Raw genomic sequence first — 19,087 nt, forward strand, 5'->3', positions numbered from 1 at the left:
AAACTAAACTAGAGCTAGAAATGTTGCTGAAAGTTAGAATACCTCTCTGGGTTCAATCCCTAGTACTACAAAAACAAAAATAATAAAAACAAATAGAAGAATTTTTTTTTTTTTTTGGGGGGTGGTACTAGGGGTAGAACCCAGGGGCTTTTCTACTTCCAGGCTATACTCCCAGACCTATTTTATACTTTATTTGGAAACAGGGTCTCACTAAGTTGCTGAGAGCCTCACTAAATAACCGAGGCTGGCTTCGAACCCGTGCGATCCTCCTGTCTCAGCCTCCCAAGAGCTGGGATTACAAAAGCATGTGCCACCATGCCTGGCAAGAACTTTTTTAAATGTAGCACTGGGGCTTGAAGCTAGGGGTATTCTAACTCTCAGCTACAACTCCAGCCATATTTTATTTTTATTTGGAAACAGGGTCTCACTAGGTTGATGAGAGTCTCACTACTTACTGAAACTGTCATCAAACCTGTGACCCTCGTCTCAACCTTCCAAGTACTGGGATTACAGGCATGCATTACCATACTGGCTAAAAGAATACTTTTTTATTTTAATAGAAAAGTGGTTTTTTAGGGGCATGTGTACTGGGGATGGAACCTGTGGCCTCATGCATGTAAGGCAAGAGTTCTACCACTGAGATATACTCCCATCCCGTTTAGAAAAGTTCTTAAAACAACATGAAGAGAAAACAGCATATTTTCTTTGAAACTAAAGTGGACTAAGAAAATATTCTATTATAGCAATTTAAAAATAGCTACTCAGAGCCAGATGTGGTGGCACACAACTGTAATCCTAGTACTTGGGAGACTGAGATGGGAGGATCTCAGATTTGAGGACAGCCTCAGCAATTTAGTAAAGCCCTGTTTCAAAAAAAAAATAAAATAGCCCTGGGGATGTAGCTCAAAGGCAGAATGCCCCTGGGTTCAATACCCAGTAAAATACACACACAAACAATTTAGCCAGGTGATGTGACCCACATTTATAATCCCAGTAATTGGGAGGTTGAGACAGGAGGATTGAAGGCTTAAGGGCAATACTCAGTGAGACCCGCTTTCAAAATAAAAAATAAAAGGGCTCAGAGATAGAACACCCCTAGGTTTAATTCCTCAGTACCACAAAAAACACTAAATAAAAATAGCTACGCATCACCAGCACTGGAAAAAAAAGTTGCAAATAGTGAATTATAATCTGTACAGAAAATAAAATATAATATGCATGATTTTCATTCCAGTAATCTGTGGTGAAAATCGAAAGAACCAAATCTTTTAAGCATCTTTCAGCTCAGCTGTTAAGACTCTGTACCTTCTGGAAGTCGTCAAACTTCTTCTGCAGCACCTCCACCTGCTCCAAGTCGGCGCCGACCTCCTCATTGGTCAGAGCAGCCTCCTTCTCACTGATCCACTGCTGCAGCTCGTTCGCTTCTCGGAACAACATAAACTTCTTGCAGCTCTTCTCCAACATGCCTTTCCGCTTCTCACCCAGTTCCAGCAGAGAATGGTATCTGAAGTCAAGAGGGTGACAAGGGCGAGGGAGGCAGTTAGACGGTGACCGCCTACAGAAGCGAACAGAGGCAAGCCCCTAGGCTTCTCCAGGATGCAATCCAGGGCATGACTTTGCAATGGTGGTGCCCTAGTGACAAAGGACCGGAGCATGACGATGAGGACTCTAAGTACCCAAACTACAGCCTTCGAGGGAAGCACGCTGCATCTTTCACAACCAGGTGGCTGTGACAGCCAAGCATTCTATTCCCAGGTCACTTTTACACTGCTAATGTCATGACCACAAATGACTGAAATAAAGCACTTAGCATAGAAACAAAGGGTTCATGCGACGACAGCTGAGAGATGAGATGGGTTTGCATAACGTACACATGGATTTTTCATCACTATTCTCCAAGCACTACCAGGTGGGGGAAGGCACACAGGGCTTCATAAGTGCCTCATAAAGGATGTGTGTATCTCTGAATCAGAAGAACAGTTATAAAGTGATATATTTGTTTTTCAGAAAGCTGTGGCAACTTTAGAAGATCAGGTAGAGTACAGAGCATGTATATCATTTCATTACTTAAAAGACTTAGGAAGAACCAAAGACTATATTCAAACCCTTAGAAATTAAAATACAAAAAGCCAAATTCCAACTCTCTTTAAAGACATGAGAAAGAGGTGGGCATGGTTGCGCACGCTTGTAATCCCCGCGCTTGGGAGGCGGAGACAGGAGGGTTGCGCAGGTTTGAAGCCAGCAGCGCTGGCTTAGGAGACCCTGTTTCCAAATAAAAATATAAAATAGGTCTAGGAGTATAGCCCGGAGGTAGAAGGGTTTCCAGGAACCCCAGTACCACCAAAAAAAAAAAAAAAAAAAAAAAAAAAAGACACGAGAATGAGAAATTTGATTTAAAAATGAGTTAAGGAGCTGGGCATGGTAGCACACACTTGTAACCCCGGTCCTTGGGAGGCTGAGACAGTTCACAAGTTCATGGTCAGCCTTAGCAACTTGTGAGGCCTTCTGCAACTTAAATGAGACCCTGTTTCAAAATAAAGAATAAAATAGTTGGGGGTATAGCTCGGAGATGCAATGCCCCTGGGGTTTCAATCCCAGGACCAAACACAAAAAAAAGTTAAGCCAAACATTTTGGTGCATACCTATCATCTAATCCCAGTACTTGGGAGGCTGAGACAGGAGGATTACAGGTTTGAGGCCGGCCTCAGCAATTTAGCAAGGTCCTGTTGTTTCAGAACAGATAAAAAGGTCTGGGAGTATAGCCTGGAGGTAGAATGTCCCTGGGTTCAATTTCCAGTAAAAAAATAAATAAAAGTTAAAGAAAAATCTACCTCACCATTAAGTCTCTCCAACAGAACTATAAAGAGTTACTGAGAATCTGAGCCCTCTAAGAGGTGTTAAATTTTCTTCCTACCAAAGAATGCTATAAGATTGTCTTTATGTTTGCTGCTGATAATCACTGTTCACCACAGGAGCAAGGAGAGGGAAACCAACACCACTCCCAACACAGAGCTGCACACGGAAGCCACCGACAAGAGCAGCAGTCATCCACGAACACAGCTTCACAAGACTCTCCCCTTGCCAGCGGAGCTGCCGCACAGATGCAGGCCCTCCCACCACCTCATCTTCCTAGATGGACCAGTGCCTTCGAGAGCAGCGGCAGAGGGAGAATGGACAGGAGCAGCAGTGGACACAGGGTGCTCAGCGAGGCTGTCAGCCTACTCACAGTTCTTCCACCTGTTTCATACGCAGAGATACACTGCCGGCCTCCTTAGTTATGCGTGTCCTGCACAGAGGGGGTACAGCAAAAGCATGCACGAATTAGTGGGGTTAATCCACAGGAATGAAAAGCGGCAGCTTCGGCTGGTGCCATGATGGTGGATGCTTAAAGTGGGGAAACTGAGGAGTCATTCAAAAGCTCTTAGAAGGAATCCAGGCCATGAATAAAATCACAGCAAAGAAAGAGCAGAAAAACTAAATTAGAGGGTTAGTTCACCTTCATTTTCCTGACAGTTTATCATGCTAAAGGCAGATTTTCCTGAACTGCAACACTGTTAACCTCATAGAACAAGGCCAGGGGAGAAAAGGGACTTGAAAAGAAATATTACTGATTCTAATAGCCAATTTAACCAGGTAATTGTGGTTTAACCACAAATATTTAACCACAACTTATATTTACGACCCAGGCCACTGGTAAGAACACAAACCCAAACCTCTCTTTCTCAACAGGTAGCAAGTCTGAACTTGTGTAAGTAACTTCTAGTCTTTGCAAGCATCACTCACATCAAAGCAGTTCCATTATTCTGAACTCTAATGGCACGTATGTTCTGGACACTTCCCAAGTCTCCCAAGTTGTTGTTGATTAGTGGAGGGAGATGTGCTTTAAAGGAGGGACACAAGTCTACTTGGTAGCTTAACTCTTGTAATGATAGTCATTTCATAAAAAATAAATTCCATCCTTAGAACACAAAGCCTCAGGAGAGAAGCTCTCTCAGCAGTCAAAGAGGGGGCAGAGCTGAGGAGTGGAAAATCTGAAAGTCCATTTCGAAAAGCATCTTGAACCGAAAAACAAAGGTTAAGAGGCCAATGTTTAGAAAAATGTCATTTAGAAAAAAGAAGCAACACGGAAGAACAAAACAAAGGAGGTGAGGGTGTCAGTCAGACTTGGGGCTCAACCAGGGAGGTGGGTGGGTTAAAGCAGCTGGGGAGAGCAAGAGGAAGGCAGCTGGGCCCGAGGCCTTGGGATGCTGCCGACACCCACACGGCACGGCCTGAGCCCCGAGTGGCCCTCGCCTTGGTGCCGACCGCAGGCCCCTTACTGGTTGTCGATCTGCTCCTGCCGCAGCGCGATGCTGCCCTGCTCCTCCAGCAGGTTCTCCCGTGAGGCTGACTGGGCAGGGTCCAGCTTCTTCACGTATGCAGCTGGCACAAAACCCTGGCGATCGTTCACTTCCACTTTCCACCAGTCCTGAGAGGGAAAAGGAAGAGAGGTAGAAGCAGAGCCATTTTTTGGAGAGGGAGCATCCTTGCAGGTCAGTGTATTTGTATGTGTGCATGTGTATGTCACACGCACACAAGACAACTCTATTCGTTGTAAGAGGCCCATTGCAGAATCAAAGTCACTCTGCCCTAGAGAGGGTCACGGGTGAAGCAGCAATGCTAGCTATCACACCAGTCAGCAAGACCTTCATTCAGGCACTCCAAAACTCTGCTGCCCAACATGGAAGCCACATGCCACATCTGTCACTCAGTATTCAGTAAGTTAATATTATATCAGTATGTTGGGCGTGGTGACACACACTTGTAATCCCAGTACTTGGGAGGCTGAGAAAGGAGGATCGCAGGTGGACTACCAGCCTCAGCAACTTAGGCCTCCACAACTTAGTGAGATTCTGTTTCAAAATACAAAACAAAGGCCGGGCGTGGTGGCGCACACTTGTAATCCTCGGGCTTCGGAGGTTGAGACAGGAGGATCGCGCAGGTTTGAAGCCAGCCTCAGCTACTAAGTGAGGCTCTCAGCAACTTAGTGAGACCCTGTTTCCAAATAAAATATAAAATGGGTCTGGGAGTATAACCCAGAGGTAGAAAGCCTCTGGGTTCCACCCCCAATATCCCCCCACAACACACACACACAAAAACAAAGCCAGGCGTGGTGGTGCACGCTTGTAATCCCAAGGGAGGCTAAGACAGGAGGATCGCATAGGTTCAAAGCCAGCTTCAGCAGCTGTCAGCAACTTAAGGAGACCCTGTTTAATAAAATATAAAATAGGTCGGGGGGTGTAGCTCAGAGGTAGAAGTCCCCTGGGTTCCATCCCGTTTCACACACACACACAAAAACAAACAAACAAACAAACAAACAAACAAAAAAGGTAGGGACTGGTAGGTCAGTGGTAGGTGCTTGCTTAGCATGCCATGCTATGGGTTACATCCCTAGGCTTGAAACAAAAGAGAACAAACAAACAAAAAAACCATAACAGAAACAACAACAAAAAACAGATTCAGGAAGGCATGGTGGAACATGCCTGTAAGTATAGTACTTGGGTGGCTGAAGCAGGAGGATCACAGATTCAAGGACAGCCTCAGGAGCAGTGAGACTCACATCAACCTAGTGAGACCTTGTTCCAGAAATAAAAATAGGGCTGGGATAAGTATAGGTCAGAGGCAGAATGCCCCTTGGTTCAATCCCCAGTATCATAAAAATAATAAATAAATAAATAAATACATTCAAGTTACAGAGCACCAGACTGTAGCACAAAAGGTAAAAAATTTTTCCTTGAGGTGTTCAATTGTGAAAAAGATACCCGAAAGCGATTCTCTACACTATTTGCAGAAGACAGATTTAGCACTTACTGACTATACATTACACTGGATAAATGTATCTTAAGTGGGAGATTGTGTGTGTGTGTGTGTGAGACACACACACACACACACACACACACACACACACACACACACACACGGAATTGAACCCAGGGGCATTCTACCTCTGAAATACAGCCCCAGCCCTATTTTTTTTTTTTTTTAATTTGGACATAGGGCCTCGCTAGATTGCTGAGACTGTCCCAGAACCCGCAGTCCTCCTATGTCAGCCTCCCAAAGACCGCGATTATGGGCATGCACCACCATGCCTAGCTCTAAGCGGGAGATTCACAAGGAAGCTTCCATCTCTTCACATTCTAAGCAGGCAAAATCAGCCGACAGCAAACTCGAGGGTCTGCTTCCTGTGCCTTGCCTTGTTGGTGCTGTTGAGCAACGTGAGGATGTCTCCTTTCTTCATGGTGACCTCACGAGGGCTCTTCTCCTGATAGTCATAGAGAGCCAAGACCAGCTCCTTCCCAGTCTCATCATCCATGGGGGCCACTTGTTGCTGAAAATCCAAAGGAAGAACAAACACAATGAGAGGGCAGCTGTGGTGTCGTCTACAGTGACACAGAATCCAATTCCAACAGCTGAACTGAATTCACATTTATGAGAACTCTTCACTGAAGCTACCAATAAAATCTTTTTTTGTGTGTGTGGTACTGGGGATGGAACCCAGGAACCCAGGGTCATTGTACCTCGCAGCTAAAACCCCAGTCCTATTTTTAGTCTTTTTACTTTTTTGTAACGGCCTCAACTGAGTTGTGAAGAGCCTAAGTAGCTGAGGCTGTCCGCCACAAACCGAGATCCTCTGGTCTCTGCCTCCCAAATGCTGGAATTACAAGCGTGGGCCACCACGCCTGGCCACCAATAAAATCTAAGTCAAGGTATTTCTCTTCAAAATCTCACACCAGCCGTGGTGCCGCACGCTTATAATACCAGCATTTAGGAGGCCGAGACAGGAGAACGGTGGTTCAAGGACAGCCTCAGCTACTTAGTGAGGCCCTTTGCAATTTAGTGAGACTCTGTTTCAAAATGAATAAAAAATAGGGCTGGGGACGGGCATGCTACCAGGGTGACACAGGCTTGTAATCCCAGCATTCGGGAGGCTAAGACCAGAGATTACAGTTCTCAGACAGCCTTAGCTATTTAGCAAGGCCCTTTGCAACTCAGTGAGACCGTTTCAAAACAATAAAAAATAAAAAAAAGAAAACTAAAAAATAGGGCTGGAGGTGTAGCTCAGATGCTCAGATGTAGAATGGCCCTGGGTTCCATCCCCAGTACTGGGAAAAAAAAAAAAATCATTTTAGGAGCTAGGCATGATGTGGCACACTTGTAATCCCAGTACTTGGGAGGAGACAGGAGGGCCAGCCTCAGCTGCTTAGTGAGGCCCTTGGAAACTCAGTGAGACAGACCCTGGTTCAAAATACAGAATAAGCCGGGCGTGGTGGCGCACGCCTGTAATTGCAGCATTCGGGAGGCTGAGACTGGAAGATTGCAGTTTGCGGTCAGCCTCAGCTACTTAGGCTCTCTGCAACTTAGTGAGACCCTGTCTCAAAATAAAGAATAAGAAATAGTGCAGGGAAAAGCCAGGCGTGGTGGCGCACGCTTGTAATCCCAGCATTCAGGAGGCTGAGACCGGAGGATCGCGGTTCGTGGACAGCCTCAGCTACTTAGTGAGGCTCTCTGCAACTCAGTGAGACACTGTTTCAAAATAAAAAATAAAAAATAGGGCAGGGGGTGTGGCTTGGAGGTCAAATGCCCCTGGGTTCCATCCCTAAACCCGGAAAAAAAAAAAAAAAATGCCCCTGGGTTCTACCCCCAGACCCACCAAAAAAAAAAAAAAAAAAAGATTAAGCCGGGCGTGGTGGCGTACGCTTGTAATCCCAGCACTTGGGAGGTGAGACAGGAGGATCGCACAGGTTCGCAGCCAGCCTCAGCTACTGAGAGAGGCTCTCAGCAACTTAGTGAGACCCTGTTTCCAAATAAAGCATAAAATAAGTCTGGGTGTATAGCCCGGAGGTAGAAAAGCCCCTGGGTTCCATCCCCAGTACCACACACACAAAAAATATGTCTGGGGGTGTAGCTCAAAGGTAAAATGCCCCTGGGTTTAGCCCCCAATACCATTAAAATAAAGAAATAAAGAAAAATCTCATTTTAAAGTGCCTCACAGTAAATTTTCATGTCACAAGAATACTGCCTACAGTCATGACATGTATCTGGGTCTCACAACTTTCCTTGTCTCCGCCTCAACCCCTATGCAACCTGTAACTGACAGGTGCTTACCCGGCATGACTGAGCCTGCTCTCGCAAGGCCTGAATGCTGCTGCCATAGGCGCTGAGATCCGACATCAAAGCTTCGTGTTTCTTCAGTAGAGCCTGAAAGGAGAATCACACATGTCACCTAGGTGGAGCCAAGCCTGTCCGCAGGGCCACACAGCCAGCTCCCTCCCTCAGAAGCCCATCTCGGCCACAGAAGTCACGCATCTTGCCCTCTGCTCACTCTATTTTGTGGCAGAAGAGAATAAACCAGGACGTCATAGATACCAGGCGAATGCTCTAGCAAGAAGGTACATTCCCAGCTAATTTTTTTCTTTTCTGTGGGATTAAACAAAAAGAGCTACTTCTGAGCTATACCGCAGCACATTTTATTTTGGGTTTTTAAACAGGATCTTACTAGGTTGTTGAGAGTCTCGCTATATTACAAAGGCTGGCAACAAATCTGCGATCTTCCTGTTTTAGCCTCCCAAGTACTAGGGTTACTGGTGTATGCCACCCATGCCTGGCTTGCCCAGCCATTTTTATATGAGACAGTTTTGCTAAATTACTCATGGAGATCTCAAACTTGTGATCCTTATGCCTCAGCTGGGATTACAGGTATGTACCAATGCGCCTGGTTTTTCCCCCTCTTTATTTTATTTTATTTTTTGCAGGTCTGGGGATGGAACCCAGGGGCATGCGACCTCCGAGCTACACCCCCTGCCCTATTTTTTATTCTTTATTTTTTGAAACAGAGTCTCACTGAGTTGCAGAGGGCCTCACTAAATAGCTGAGGTTGCCCGCGAACCGTGATCCTCTAGTCTCAGCCTCCCGAATGCTGGGATTACAAGGGTGTACCACCACGCCCAGCTCTTCCCTCTTTAAAGGTGAAAATTTGCTGGATGTGGTGGCATATGCTTGTAATCCCAGCGCTTGGGAGGTGGAGACAGGAGGATCGCACAGGTTCGAAGCCAGCCTCAGCTACTCTCAGCAACGTAATGAGACCCTGTTTCCAAATAAAATATAAAGTAGGGCTGGTAGTATAGCCCAGAGGTGGAAAGCCTCTGGGTTCTATCCCCAGTACCAAACACACAAAAAATAATAAAAATAAAAATAAAACAAAAGAATAAAATAGGGCTGGGGTGTACCTCAGAGGTAGAATGCCTTGGTTCCATCCCCAGTACCCCCCATACCATTTAATTTAGAAAAAAATATATGTATGTATGTATGTATGTATGTATGTATGTATGTGTGTGTGTATATTTATTTATTTAATATATATATTTTTGTGGTGCTGAGGATGGAACCAGGAGCCTTCTACCTATGAGCTATACTCCAAGACCTATTTTATATTTTATTTGGAAACAGGGTCTCACTAAGTTGCTGAGGGCCTAAGTAGCTGAGGCTGGCGGCCAACCTGCATGATCCATCTGTCTCAGCCTCCCAAGTACTAGGATTAAGACATGCGCCACTACGCCTGGCTCTGTATTTATATTTGGGAAGGGGGGTCCTGGAGGTTAAACCCAGCATCATTCTACCTCTAAGCTACACCCATTCCTATCTTACTTCATTTTTTTTTTCATGGCTCTGGGATGAAACCCAGGGGCATTCGACCTCCAAGCTACACCCCCTGCCCTATTTTATATTATTTATTTTGAAACAGGGTCTCACTAAGTTGCGGAGGGCTCACTAAGTAGCTGAGGCTGTCCGCGAACCGCGATCCTCTGGTCTCAGCCTCCCGAATGCTGGGATTACAAGCGTGCGCAACCACGCCCAGCCTGTTTCAAAACTTAAAAATGAAGTAAGATAGAATCCGGATCAAAAAAAAAAAAAAAAAAAATTGAAGCAAGGTCTTGCTAAGTTGCTGAGACTGGCCTTAAAGCTAGGATCCTCCTGTCACAGCCTCTAAAGTACTTGGGAGGCTGAGACCGGAGGATCATGGTTTGCGGACAGCCTCAGCTACTTAGTCAAGGCTGGCTTCAAACCTGCATGATCCTCCTGTCTCAGCCTCCCAAGTACTGGGATCACAAGTGTGCGCCACCACGCCTGGCTCACCTCCAACTTTTAACAACATTTGCCTCTCGTGTCATCTGTTCTGTTGCACAGGTTCAAAGCTACTTAGTGAGGCTGCCCAGCATCTAAGTGAGATCCTGTTTCCAAATAAAATATAAAATAAGTCTGGGAGTGTATCCTGGAGGTAGAAAGCCTCTGGGTTCCACCTCCAGTACTAAAAAAAAAAAAGTTGGAGGTGAGCCAGGCATGGTGGCACACAGTTGTAATCCCAGTACTTGGGAGGCTATAACAGAAGGATCGCAGGTTCATGGACAGCTTCAGCTACTTTGTGAGGCCCTCTGCAACTTAATGAGACCCTGTTTCAGAATAAAGAATAAAAAATCAGGGCTGTGGAGCTAGGCATGGTGGTGCACAATTGTAATCCCAGCATTTGGGAGGCTGAAACAAGGAGGATCGAGGTTCACGGACAGCCTCAGCTACTATTTAGTGACGCCCTTTGCAACTCAGTGAGACGCTGTTTCCAAATAAAGAATAAAAAAATAGGGCTACTGGGGGTGTAGCTCAGAGGTAGAATGCCCCTGGCTTCCATCCCCAGTATCACAAAAAAAAAAAAAAAAAAAAAAAAGTTGGAGGTGTCAGAGAGTCTCTTCTCTCCTTTAGTTCAGACTGAATTTCCATAATAAAAGAGAAAAAACAGGAACCCAAACACATTACAACATAATCGCTGTGATGCTGCACCTTCCCTGCACCATCATTTTCCTGACTTGCTTCCCACTCTGAGCTCTGGCCCACTTCCCTGGCAAGCAAGATGTTCCTGCGTTCAGTTACCTCTGCAGAGTCCTCGTCCTTTCCATAGTCGGTGCTGCCCACAATGGGCTCCTTTTCCCGCATCCAGGACTCAGCCTCATTAGCATCAGCGAAGTACTGCTGGGCCTGCAGCGAGTCCTCTAGGTCCTGTCGTCGCTGGGAGGCTTTGGCTTTCAGTGCCTCCCACTTCTGGTTCAGCTCGTTGAGCTTGGCCTTCACATCTTCTGCAGCAAAATGGCCTGAAGGGCAGACAAGGCAAGTCCAGACACGGCAGAGAAGCACAGCGAGCGAGCCTTGCCCCGTCAAAGCTGCATTGCTAAGGACAGGCAGACTCCAACACTTCAAAAGACTGCCTCACTCTCTGCTACTGAAACCATAAAAAGCAGACACTGAAAGTTGGCATTAGTGATGTTATCATAAAGAAATAATAAAAACTGTACCACCGTGAGTTCCTGAGACTTCCATGTGCAGGCACTCTCAGGCCCTTAAACTCAATCCTCACAACTACATGAGGAGGTGCTGCCCTCCCTACTGCATCCCTGCTTCACAGGTGAGAAGTCCAGGCCCAGCATGGGCAAGGCCTAGTGGAGGTCACACAGGAAGGAATGGGGACAGGACTCGGCCCCACGCCAAGCTGCTGTCGGACCAGTCACTCACCTTCCTCCACCATGGCATTCCCCTTCTGTGTCACCGCTTTGATGCGGGGTTCATGTCCAGCAATTTCTGCTTGTAAAGCTTGATGTTTCTTTAACAGATTCTGGACTCCAATCAAATCCTTTCCTGAAAGCAGAGACCACTCCCTTGTCATCAGCCACAAAGAGAAAAGTCAGCACCAAACTGTCACTCCCAGATCCCGAGTGCTCTTGGCCTTGGCCCGCTGGTGCGTGCTCCCTTTCTGCTATACCCTACCTGGTGCAGGCACACTGACCTCTGTTGGTAGACGCAGCAATGGGTTCCTTTTCTCGAATCCACGTTTCCTCGTCTTCCACATCACGGAAAAGCTGCTGCAAACGCAGAGAATCTGCCAGCTTCTGCTTCCGGGCAACCATGGGTTCCTTGAGAGCCTCGTAGCGAGCCACAAGGGCTTCCTGCTTCTTTTTTATGTTTTCAGCATCAAAATGGCCTGCATCCTGGAACTGGCGAGCCTGAATGGTGATGCCATCAATTCGATCCTGAGAACAGAAAAGGACAAAGCCTTAAAAGCTGGAATCAGCTGGGCATGGTGGCGCACTCTTGTAATCCCAGCATTTGGGAAACTGAAACAGGAGGATCGCAGGTTCATGGACAGCCTCACCTACTTAGTGAGGCCCTTTGTAACTCAGTGAGACCCTGTTTCAAAAGAAAGAACAGAAAATTGATCTGGGGTGTAGCTCGGAGGTAGAATGTCATTTGGTTCGATCCCCAGCACCACACACACACAAAAAGCTGGAATCAGTGTTATATAACTATACTCAGGAACTTCAAGGCTGACTTCATTACTTTGTTCTTTTTTTGTGTGTGTGTGGTTCTGGGGATGGAACCCAAAGGGCATTCTACCTCCAAGCTATACCCTTACCCCTATTTTTTTATTCTTTTTTTTGAAATAGGGTCTCACTGAGTTGTGAAGGGCCTCACTAAGTAGCTGAGGCTTTCTGCAAACCGTGATTCTCCTGTCTCAGCCTCCCAAATGCTGGGATTACAAAAAAGTAGGGCTGGGGATGTAGTTCAGAGGTAGAATGTCCCTGGATTCCATTCCCAGTACTGAAAAGAAAAAAAAGAAAACTAAAAAAAAAAGAAAAAAATCAGGTTGGGGATTTAGCTCAGAGGTAAAATGCCTCTGGGTATTCAATCCCCAGTGCCACAAAAATAAATGTGAGCCAAGCAACAGAGAATTCTTAAGACAACCAAATACATGCCAACTCTTCCAGCACTAGTTTCATCTTAAGTTTCTTGCTATTCTTCCCTCCTATCTCTCTTGCAGCCCCGTTCCCAGCTACAGACCCAGGCCATACTCCACCTGGTGCGCAGCCACATCTGCCTCCAGCAGGGCATGCTTCTTCTGGAGGTTCTGGACGTTGGTCAGGTCTTTGCCATAATCATCCGAAGCTAAGTGACCTTCTACTTCATACAGCCACAATTCAATGTCCTCGACATTGCGATTAAATTGCTGTTGCTGGTTAGCTTCACGAAGCTTTACTCCTGTCCAAGGAGACAAGTTTAATTTGCTACTGGTTTACATGATCTTTCTGCTGACATTGCTCATGAACTATGGTACACTGGTGAAGTGGTAGGGCTCGTTATTTTAGTTACTGCTTCACTTTTACTACAAAGATAAGGGAAAACCTAAGCTGAAAGGTCTGCCCCATGTTCTAGAGCAGATTCCCGAAGTCAGCAACAGCACCCCCCCCAGGGTAGGGGAGGAGTAACACTAGAACAATCCGGGGGGGGTAATAACTTTTTGGGCAAAATAAGGGAGCACTGAATAAAAATAAGGAGAAGCTCAATAATTTTTCTGACAAGGGGCTAGTCAGCCAGCTCATTTGATAATCTAAGTTCTAGCGCCTGAATGAAAGCTGTCTGGAAAGCTTTCTAACTTCATGAGATTAGTGCACTTGGGAATTATTAAATGCCCTGGATTTATGCCAAAGTTTGATTTTTTCAGCGATGAAAATTCATTCCCTTTAGGCTTCACCACCAGCCAGCACACTCAACTACACTTCCCAAATGAGCAAAGCACTGAGCACCCAAGCCAAGCAACTCCTACAGCGGACGTGCTCCCTAAGCCCACGTTCGTCACCCTCCTCCCGGGTGGCTTGTATCCCTACAGCACTTGACTAGGAAGGTGTATCTAGTTCTCCACATTCCTGTCATCACCAGTGCAACATTTCCCCCACCTTTCAGTTCTGTGGCTTCTAGCAGTTTCTTCCATAAACTGATGACCTCATCCATGCGCGCTGCCACCTCGTCCTTGGCATAGTGGTTGACATCTATCAGCTTCTGCCCAGCTTTCTCCAGGGCGTCAATGCGGCTCTGGTTTGCTGAGAGCTCTGCCTCAAAGGCCTGGTGCTTCTGTACTTTCCCTTGTAGGTTGGATGGGTCCTGCCAATGAAAGAAAGAGCATCCCATCTGGAACTTGAGAACATCAGATGACACTGCATACTTAATTTTATGGGACGATGCATAAAAAACTCATTTTGTTAAATAGTGCAGTTGTGGAATGCTCTACTTTTTCTTTAGCTCAAATTTGTTTATAAGAGCCGAGTTTAGCTTAACCCAAGCACCACATGACAATGCTAACAGTGTATTACTTTATAAGCTTCATCTGTGGCAGTTTTCATCTTCTCGTTGACCCAACTCTTGAGCTCATCAGAATCACGGAAAAACTGCTGCAAGTGGAAGGAATCGGCCAGCTGGGCCCGGCGATGCATGGCTCGCTCATGAAGGGCATTGCGGCGGCTCAGCAGCTAAAAGACAGAAATCCCTGTGAATCTCCAGTTCTTGCTCCCCAAAAGATGTCCTACTCAACACTGACTTATACCAACTGTTTTGAAAGGGATACAGCAAGAAAGAAGCACAAAAAACCTGGAAACTTACAGCATCTCGGCGTGTGGCCACATCTTCCATCGCATAGTGGTTATTCTGGATTAACTTAGTTGCAAACTCATCCAGTGCCTAGGAAGGAAGGTGAGAGGTCACCATGAGCATACTGTTCCTCAGCCTGGCCTCTAGAGGAAAGAACAACCAGCTAGGTCAAAGAACACTCCATACTGTCCACACCAGTAGAGGTTCACGTGCTACAGTTGGTATTGACATAAAGTTATGAGCCAAATAGAAGAAGGCTATGCTCCATTCAAGCCCAAAGATATGGACTACAGCATGAACTCTGTACAAACATTAGATAAAAGTCAACCTTCCAATTCTTGCTTCTAAGGTGTTTACAACAGGAAGAGCATATGTCACATTACTCCTGGACTAGTTGTAGTTAAAGTTAAGTCTCAACTTGGAGATTTACATCAAGTGATTTCTTTCTATGAAGCTGTGTTGCGTACCCAACAAGACAGCATGGCATCATCATGAGACTAAGTATCCCCAGATGTCCTTTGCACACTGCTCCTTCATCAGAGCAATAAAGGGTTCTGCTTAGAAACCTTATAGGAAACGAAGGGACTTCTGCTTACTCTACGGATCCTGTGAAAACAAGAGGAGTCTTACAGTAATCTTTTCCTCCTGGGCACTAAGGGATTTCTCGAAGTCCTCATGCTTCTTGAGAAGCGCTTCCACACTATCCAAGGAATCCCCCAAGTCTTCATTCAATAGGAAAGCCTGTGGAAAGAAACAAGGGTTTAGAATCATGTCCTGTTGCTGGGTGTGGTGGCACGCTTGTAACCCCAGTATCTGGGAGGCTGAGACAGGAGGATTATGGGTTCGCAGCCAGCCTCAGGTATTAGTGAGGCCCTCTGAAACTTAGTGAGACCCTGTTTCAAAATAAAGAGTTAAGAGCCAGGCATGGTGTCGCACTCTTGTAATCCCAGCATTTGGGAGGCTGAGACTGAAGACTCGCAGTTTGCAGACAGCCTCAGCTACTTAGTGAGGCACTCCACAACTTAGTGAGACCCTGTTTCAAAATAAAGAATTAAAAATAGGGCAAGGGGTATAACTTGGAGGTCAAATGCCCCTGGGTTCCATCCCCAGATCTGCAAGAAAAAATAATTAAATAAATAAAAACAAAATAGAGTTAAAAATAGAGCTTGATATGTAGCTTGGAGGTAGAATGTCCCTGGAAAAAAAAAAAAAAAAGAAAAATCATGTCCTGTTCTAGGACTCAAAAGCCAAGGATATTTTGGCCAAAATAAGGAAAAAGGAAAGAGATTCTATGGGTGATAAATTTATGAGATCTCTTCTGGAAAGTCTAAAGTCCTTTCAAATTTACTTAAAATCAGTCCATAAGGACTGGGATGTATCTCAGTGGTAGAGCACTTGCCTAGCTTTCAAGACCCTGGCTCTAAGCCGGGCGTGGTGGCGCACGCTTGTAATCCCAGCATTCGGGAGGCTGAGACCGGAGGATCACGGTTCGCGGACAGCCTCAGCTACTTAGTGAGGCCCTTTGCAACTCAGTGAGACCCGGTTTCAAAATAAAGAATAAAAAATAGGGCAGGGGGTGTAGCTCGGAGGTCAAATGCCCCTGGGTTCCATCCCCAGACCCGCAAAAAAAAAAAAAAAAAAAAAAAAAAAAAAAAAAAAAGACTCTGGCCCAGACCCGCAAAAAAAAAAAAAAAAAAAAAAAAAAAAAAAAGACTCTGGCTCAATCCCAGCATTAAAAAAAAAAAAGCCTGCAACATCCTGAAATCTTGTAAATTTTCCAAATACCTTTGCTGCTTGTTAGATTTAGATAAAACGCTAAATATAAGAACAAAACCAATCTCTTTAGTAAAAATGAAAAAAAAAATTTAGCTCCCATTAATCTGAAATATTGGGGCCTTTTCCAAGGGCCCTAGCCATCTCAGTGAGGAAGGATGCTGACAGAAGCTTGCTCAAGTCTCTTTGCCCCATTTAGCGTGATTCAGAGCTGAAACAACTCAGCCAACCACCTGAGAAACAGATCCCGTCCCTTCCTGATCAGCAAGGCTCCTGCTCCATCAGGTTACCTACCTCCTGCTTGCTCATCCAGTTGTCTACCTGTTCCGTGTCGCGGTAGAAGAGCTGCAGGTCCATGCATTGCTCATACTGCTGCCTGCGCAGCTCCCACAGCTCCAGCAGGGCAGCTCTCTCGTCCGAGAGGATGGTCAGCTTTGGGGACAAAAAACAAGTTGTGCATTATGTCTTCTGGCTATTCACATGGCTGCCCTGGGGATTCTAGTTCTCCTGCTAACCTTCAGGCCTTTTTCCAATTTGCCAAAGGGGAAAAATTACACACAGTTTTATGTGTAAGCCTGTCTAAAAAATACATAATGCCGGGCATGGTGGCGCATGCTTGTAATCCCAGCGCTGGGGAGGCTGAGACAGGAGGATCACGCAGGTTCAAAGTCAGCCTTGCTGGCTTAAGAGACCCTGTTTCCAAATAAAAATAATATAAAAATAGGTCTGGGAGAATAGCCTGGAGGTAGAAGGGTTTCCAGGAACCTCAGTACCACAAAAAAAAAAAAAAAAAAAAAAAAAATAGGGCTGGGGTGTAGCTCGGGGGTTGAATGCCCCTGGGTTCCATCCCCAGACCCACACAAAATAAATAAATAAATAAATAAATAAATAAATAAATAAATAAATAATATTTAGTAGCTTATATATGTATCTTAAACATAAAAGGGATGGCTCTGTTCAGACTAGACTTTACTGTCACCTTTTCACAAATGATTTTAAGTAAAAATACTAAGTAGCTGGGTGTGGTGGCCCACGCTTGTGAATCCCAGCATTCTCAAGGCTGACTAGAGGATCGTGGTGTGGTTCGTGGACAGACTCAGCTACTTAGTGAGGCCCTTTGCAACTCAGTGAAACCCTGTTTCAAATTAAAGAATAAAAAATAGGATAGGGGTATAGCTTGGAGGTCGAATGCCCCTGGGTTCCATCCTCAGAACTGCAAAATTTGAGAGGAAAAAAAAAATACTAAGTAGGCCGCGTATGGCAGCAAATGCCCATAATCCCAGTACTTGGAAGGCTGAAACAGGCAAACTGCAGGTTTGAAGCCAGCCTTGGAAACTTGAAGAGGTTCTCAATAACTTTGTGAGATCCTGCTTTTCAAATAAAAAATAAAGAGCTGGGGTGGTGGCACAAACTTGTAATCCCAATACTTGGGAGGCTGTGACAGGAGGATCACAGGTTTGTGGTCAGCCTCAGCTACTTAGTGAGGCCCTCTGCAACTTAGTGAGACCCTGTTTCAAAATAAAGAATAAAAAATAAGGCTGGGGGTATATTTCAGAGGTAGAAATGCCCCTGGTTTTCATCCCCAGAGCTGAAAAATAAATAAATAAATAAATAAATAATTTAAAAAAAGTAAAATAGGATTGGAGGTATAGTTCGAAGGTAGAATTTCCCTGAGTTTAATCCCCAGCAGCACATACACATCCTGCTAAGTAGACTGGTAGGAGGAAGCAAAGGGCTCTCTCTTGCCTTCTCAATGGGGAGCTCTCAACTGAGAAATGTTAACTGAGTGGGTGCTCCAAAAACTCGGTTAAATAAATTCATGAATCTAGACTCATTTTATATAAACGTGTTTCTAAGCCAGGCATGGTGGTGCACGTACTTGGGAGGCTGAAGCAACAGGACTGCACGTTTGTGGTCAACCCTAGCAACTTAATGAGGCCCTCTGCAACTTAGTGAGACCATGTTTCAAAATTAAAAAATTAAGAGTTGGGCATGATGGTGCACGCTTATAATCCCAGCATTTGGAAGACTGAGACAGGAGGATTGTGGTTCGCAGACAGCCTCAGCTATTACTTAGTGAGACCCTTTGCAACTGAGTGAGACCCTGTTTCAAAATAAAGAATAAAAAAAAAAATAGGGCTGGGGGTGTAGCTCGGAGGAAGAATCCTTCTGGATTCTACCCCCACTACTGTAAACAAAACAAAGAAAAGGAAAGGAAAAGAAAGGAAAGGAAAGAAAATAAATTTAAAAAACAGGGCTGGGGATGTAGCCTGAAGGTAGAATGCCCCTGGGTTCCATCCCCCCACCCAAAAAAAAAAATAATAATAGTCTTTTTTGGTGTGTGTGGTGAGGGTGGAACTCAGGGGCTTTTCTAGCTCTGGGCTACACTCCCAGACCTATTTTTTACTTAATTTGGAAACAGGGTCTCACTAAATTGCTGAGAGCCTAAGTAGCTAAGGCTAGCTTTGAACCTGCGCGATCCTCCTGTCTCAGCCTCCCAAGCGCTGGGATTAAAAGCGTGTGCCACCACGCCCAGCTAATAATAATAAATAAATAAAATAAAACAGGACTGGGGATGTAGCTCAGAGTTAGAATGCCCCTGGGTTCAATTCCCACTGGACCCCCATCCCACATAAAAACAAAAACTTGTTCCCTCTTTGCTCCAACTACTAAAACAGAACTGTGTTCTCTGCTAAGTCCTGTTCATGCATGTCCCAAATAAAAGACACTATCTTTTGGACTAATGGGTATACACCTGTCTAGACCTCTGAAGGGAAAAACTGTCCTTTGCAGGCAGGAACTCAGGCTAAGTGTC

At 45.4% G+C, this 19,087-nt stretch overlaps 1 protein-coding gene across 6 annotated transcripts in view; it reads right to left on the reverse strand.

The window, feature by feature from the left end:
* Nucleotides 1-19,087, reverse strand: part of SPTAN1 (spectrin alpha, non-erythrocytic 1) — a gene marked incomplete at both ends in the record, with an annotated part of 90,553 nt that overhangs the window by 42,232 nt on the left and 29,234 nt on the right. For 4 of the 6 annotated variants that reach the window (XM_080708484.1, XM_080708482.1, XM_080708485.1 and 1 more), the window contains 14 exons: nucleotides 1,306-1,504; nucleotides 3,227-3,286; nucleotides 4,320-4,468; nucleotides 6,233-6,367; nucleotides 8,146-8,238; nucleotides 10,960-11,177; nucleotides 11,596-11,718; nucleotides 11,867-12,110; nucleotides 12,935-13,116; nucleotides 13,812-14,016; nucleotides 14,226-14,381; nucleotides 14,512-14,589; nucleotides 15,130-15,240; nucleotides 16,567-16,704. In XM_080708484.1, the coding sequence (XP_080564610.1) occupies nucleotides 1,306-1,504; nucleotides 3,227-3,286; nucleotides 4,320-4,468; nucleotides 6,233-6,367; nucleotides 8,146-8,238; nucleotides 10,960-11,177; nucleotides 11,596-11,718; nucleotides 11,867-12,110; nucleotides 12,935-13,116; nucleotides 13,812-14,016; nucleotides 14,226-14,381; nucleotides 14,512-14,589; nucleotides 15,130-15,240; nucleotides 16,567-16,704 (2,091 nt within the window). The remainder of the gene's footprint in view (nucleotides 1-1,305; nucleotides 1,505-3,226; nucleotides 3,287-4,319; nucleotides 4,469-6,232; nucleotides 6,368-8,145; nucleotides 8,239-10,959; nucleotides 11,178-11,595; nucleotides 11,719-11,866; nucleotides 12,111-12,934; nucleotides 13,117-13,811; nucleotides 14,017-14,225; nucleotides 14,382-14,511; nucleotides 14,590-15,129; nucleotides 15,241-16,566; nucleotides 16,705-19,087) is intronic. The other 2 variants (XM_080708487.1, XM_080708486.1) reach the window with 1 other exon arrangement.

Source organism: Muscardinus avellanarius (assembly GCF_963383645.1).
Source record: "Muscardinus avellanarius genome assembly, chromosome: 13".
In the NCBI taxonomy this organism is placed as follows: domain Eukaryota; kingdom Metazoa; phylum Chordata; class Mammalia; order Rodentia; family Gliridae; genus Muscardinus; species Muscardinus avellanarius.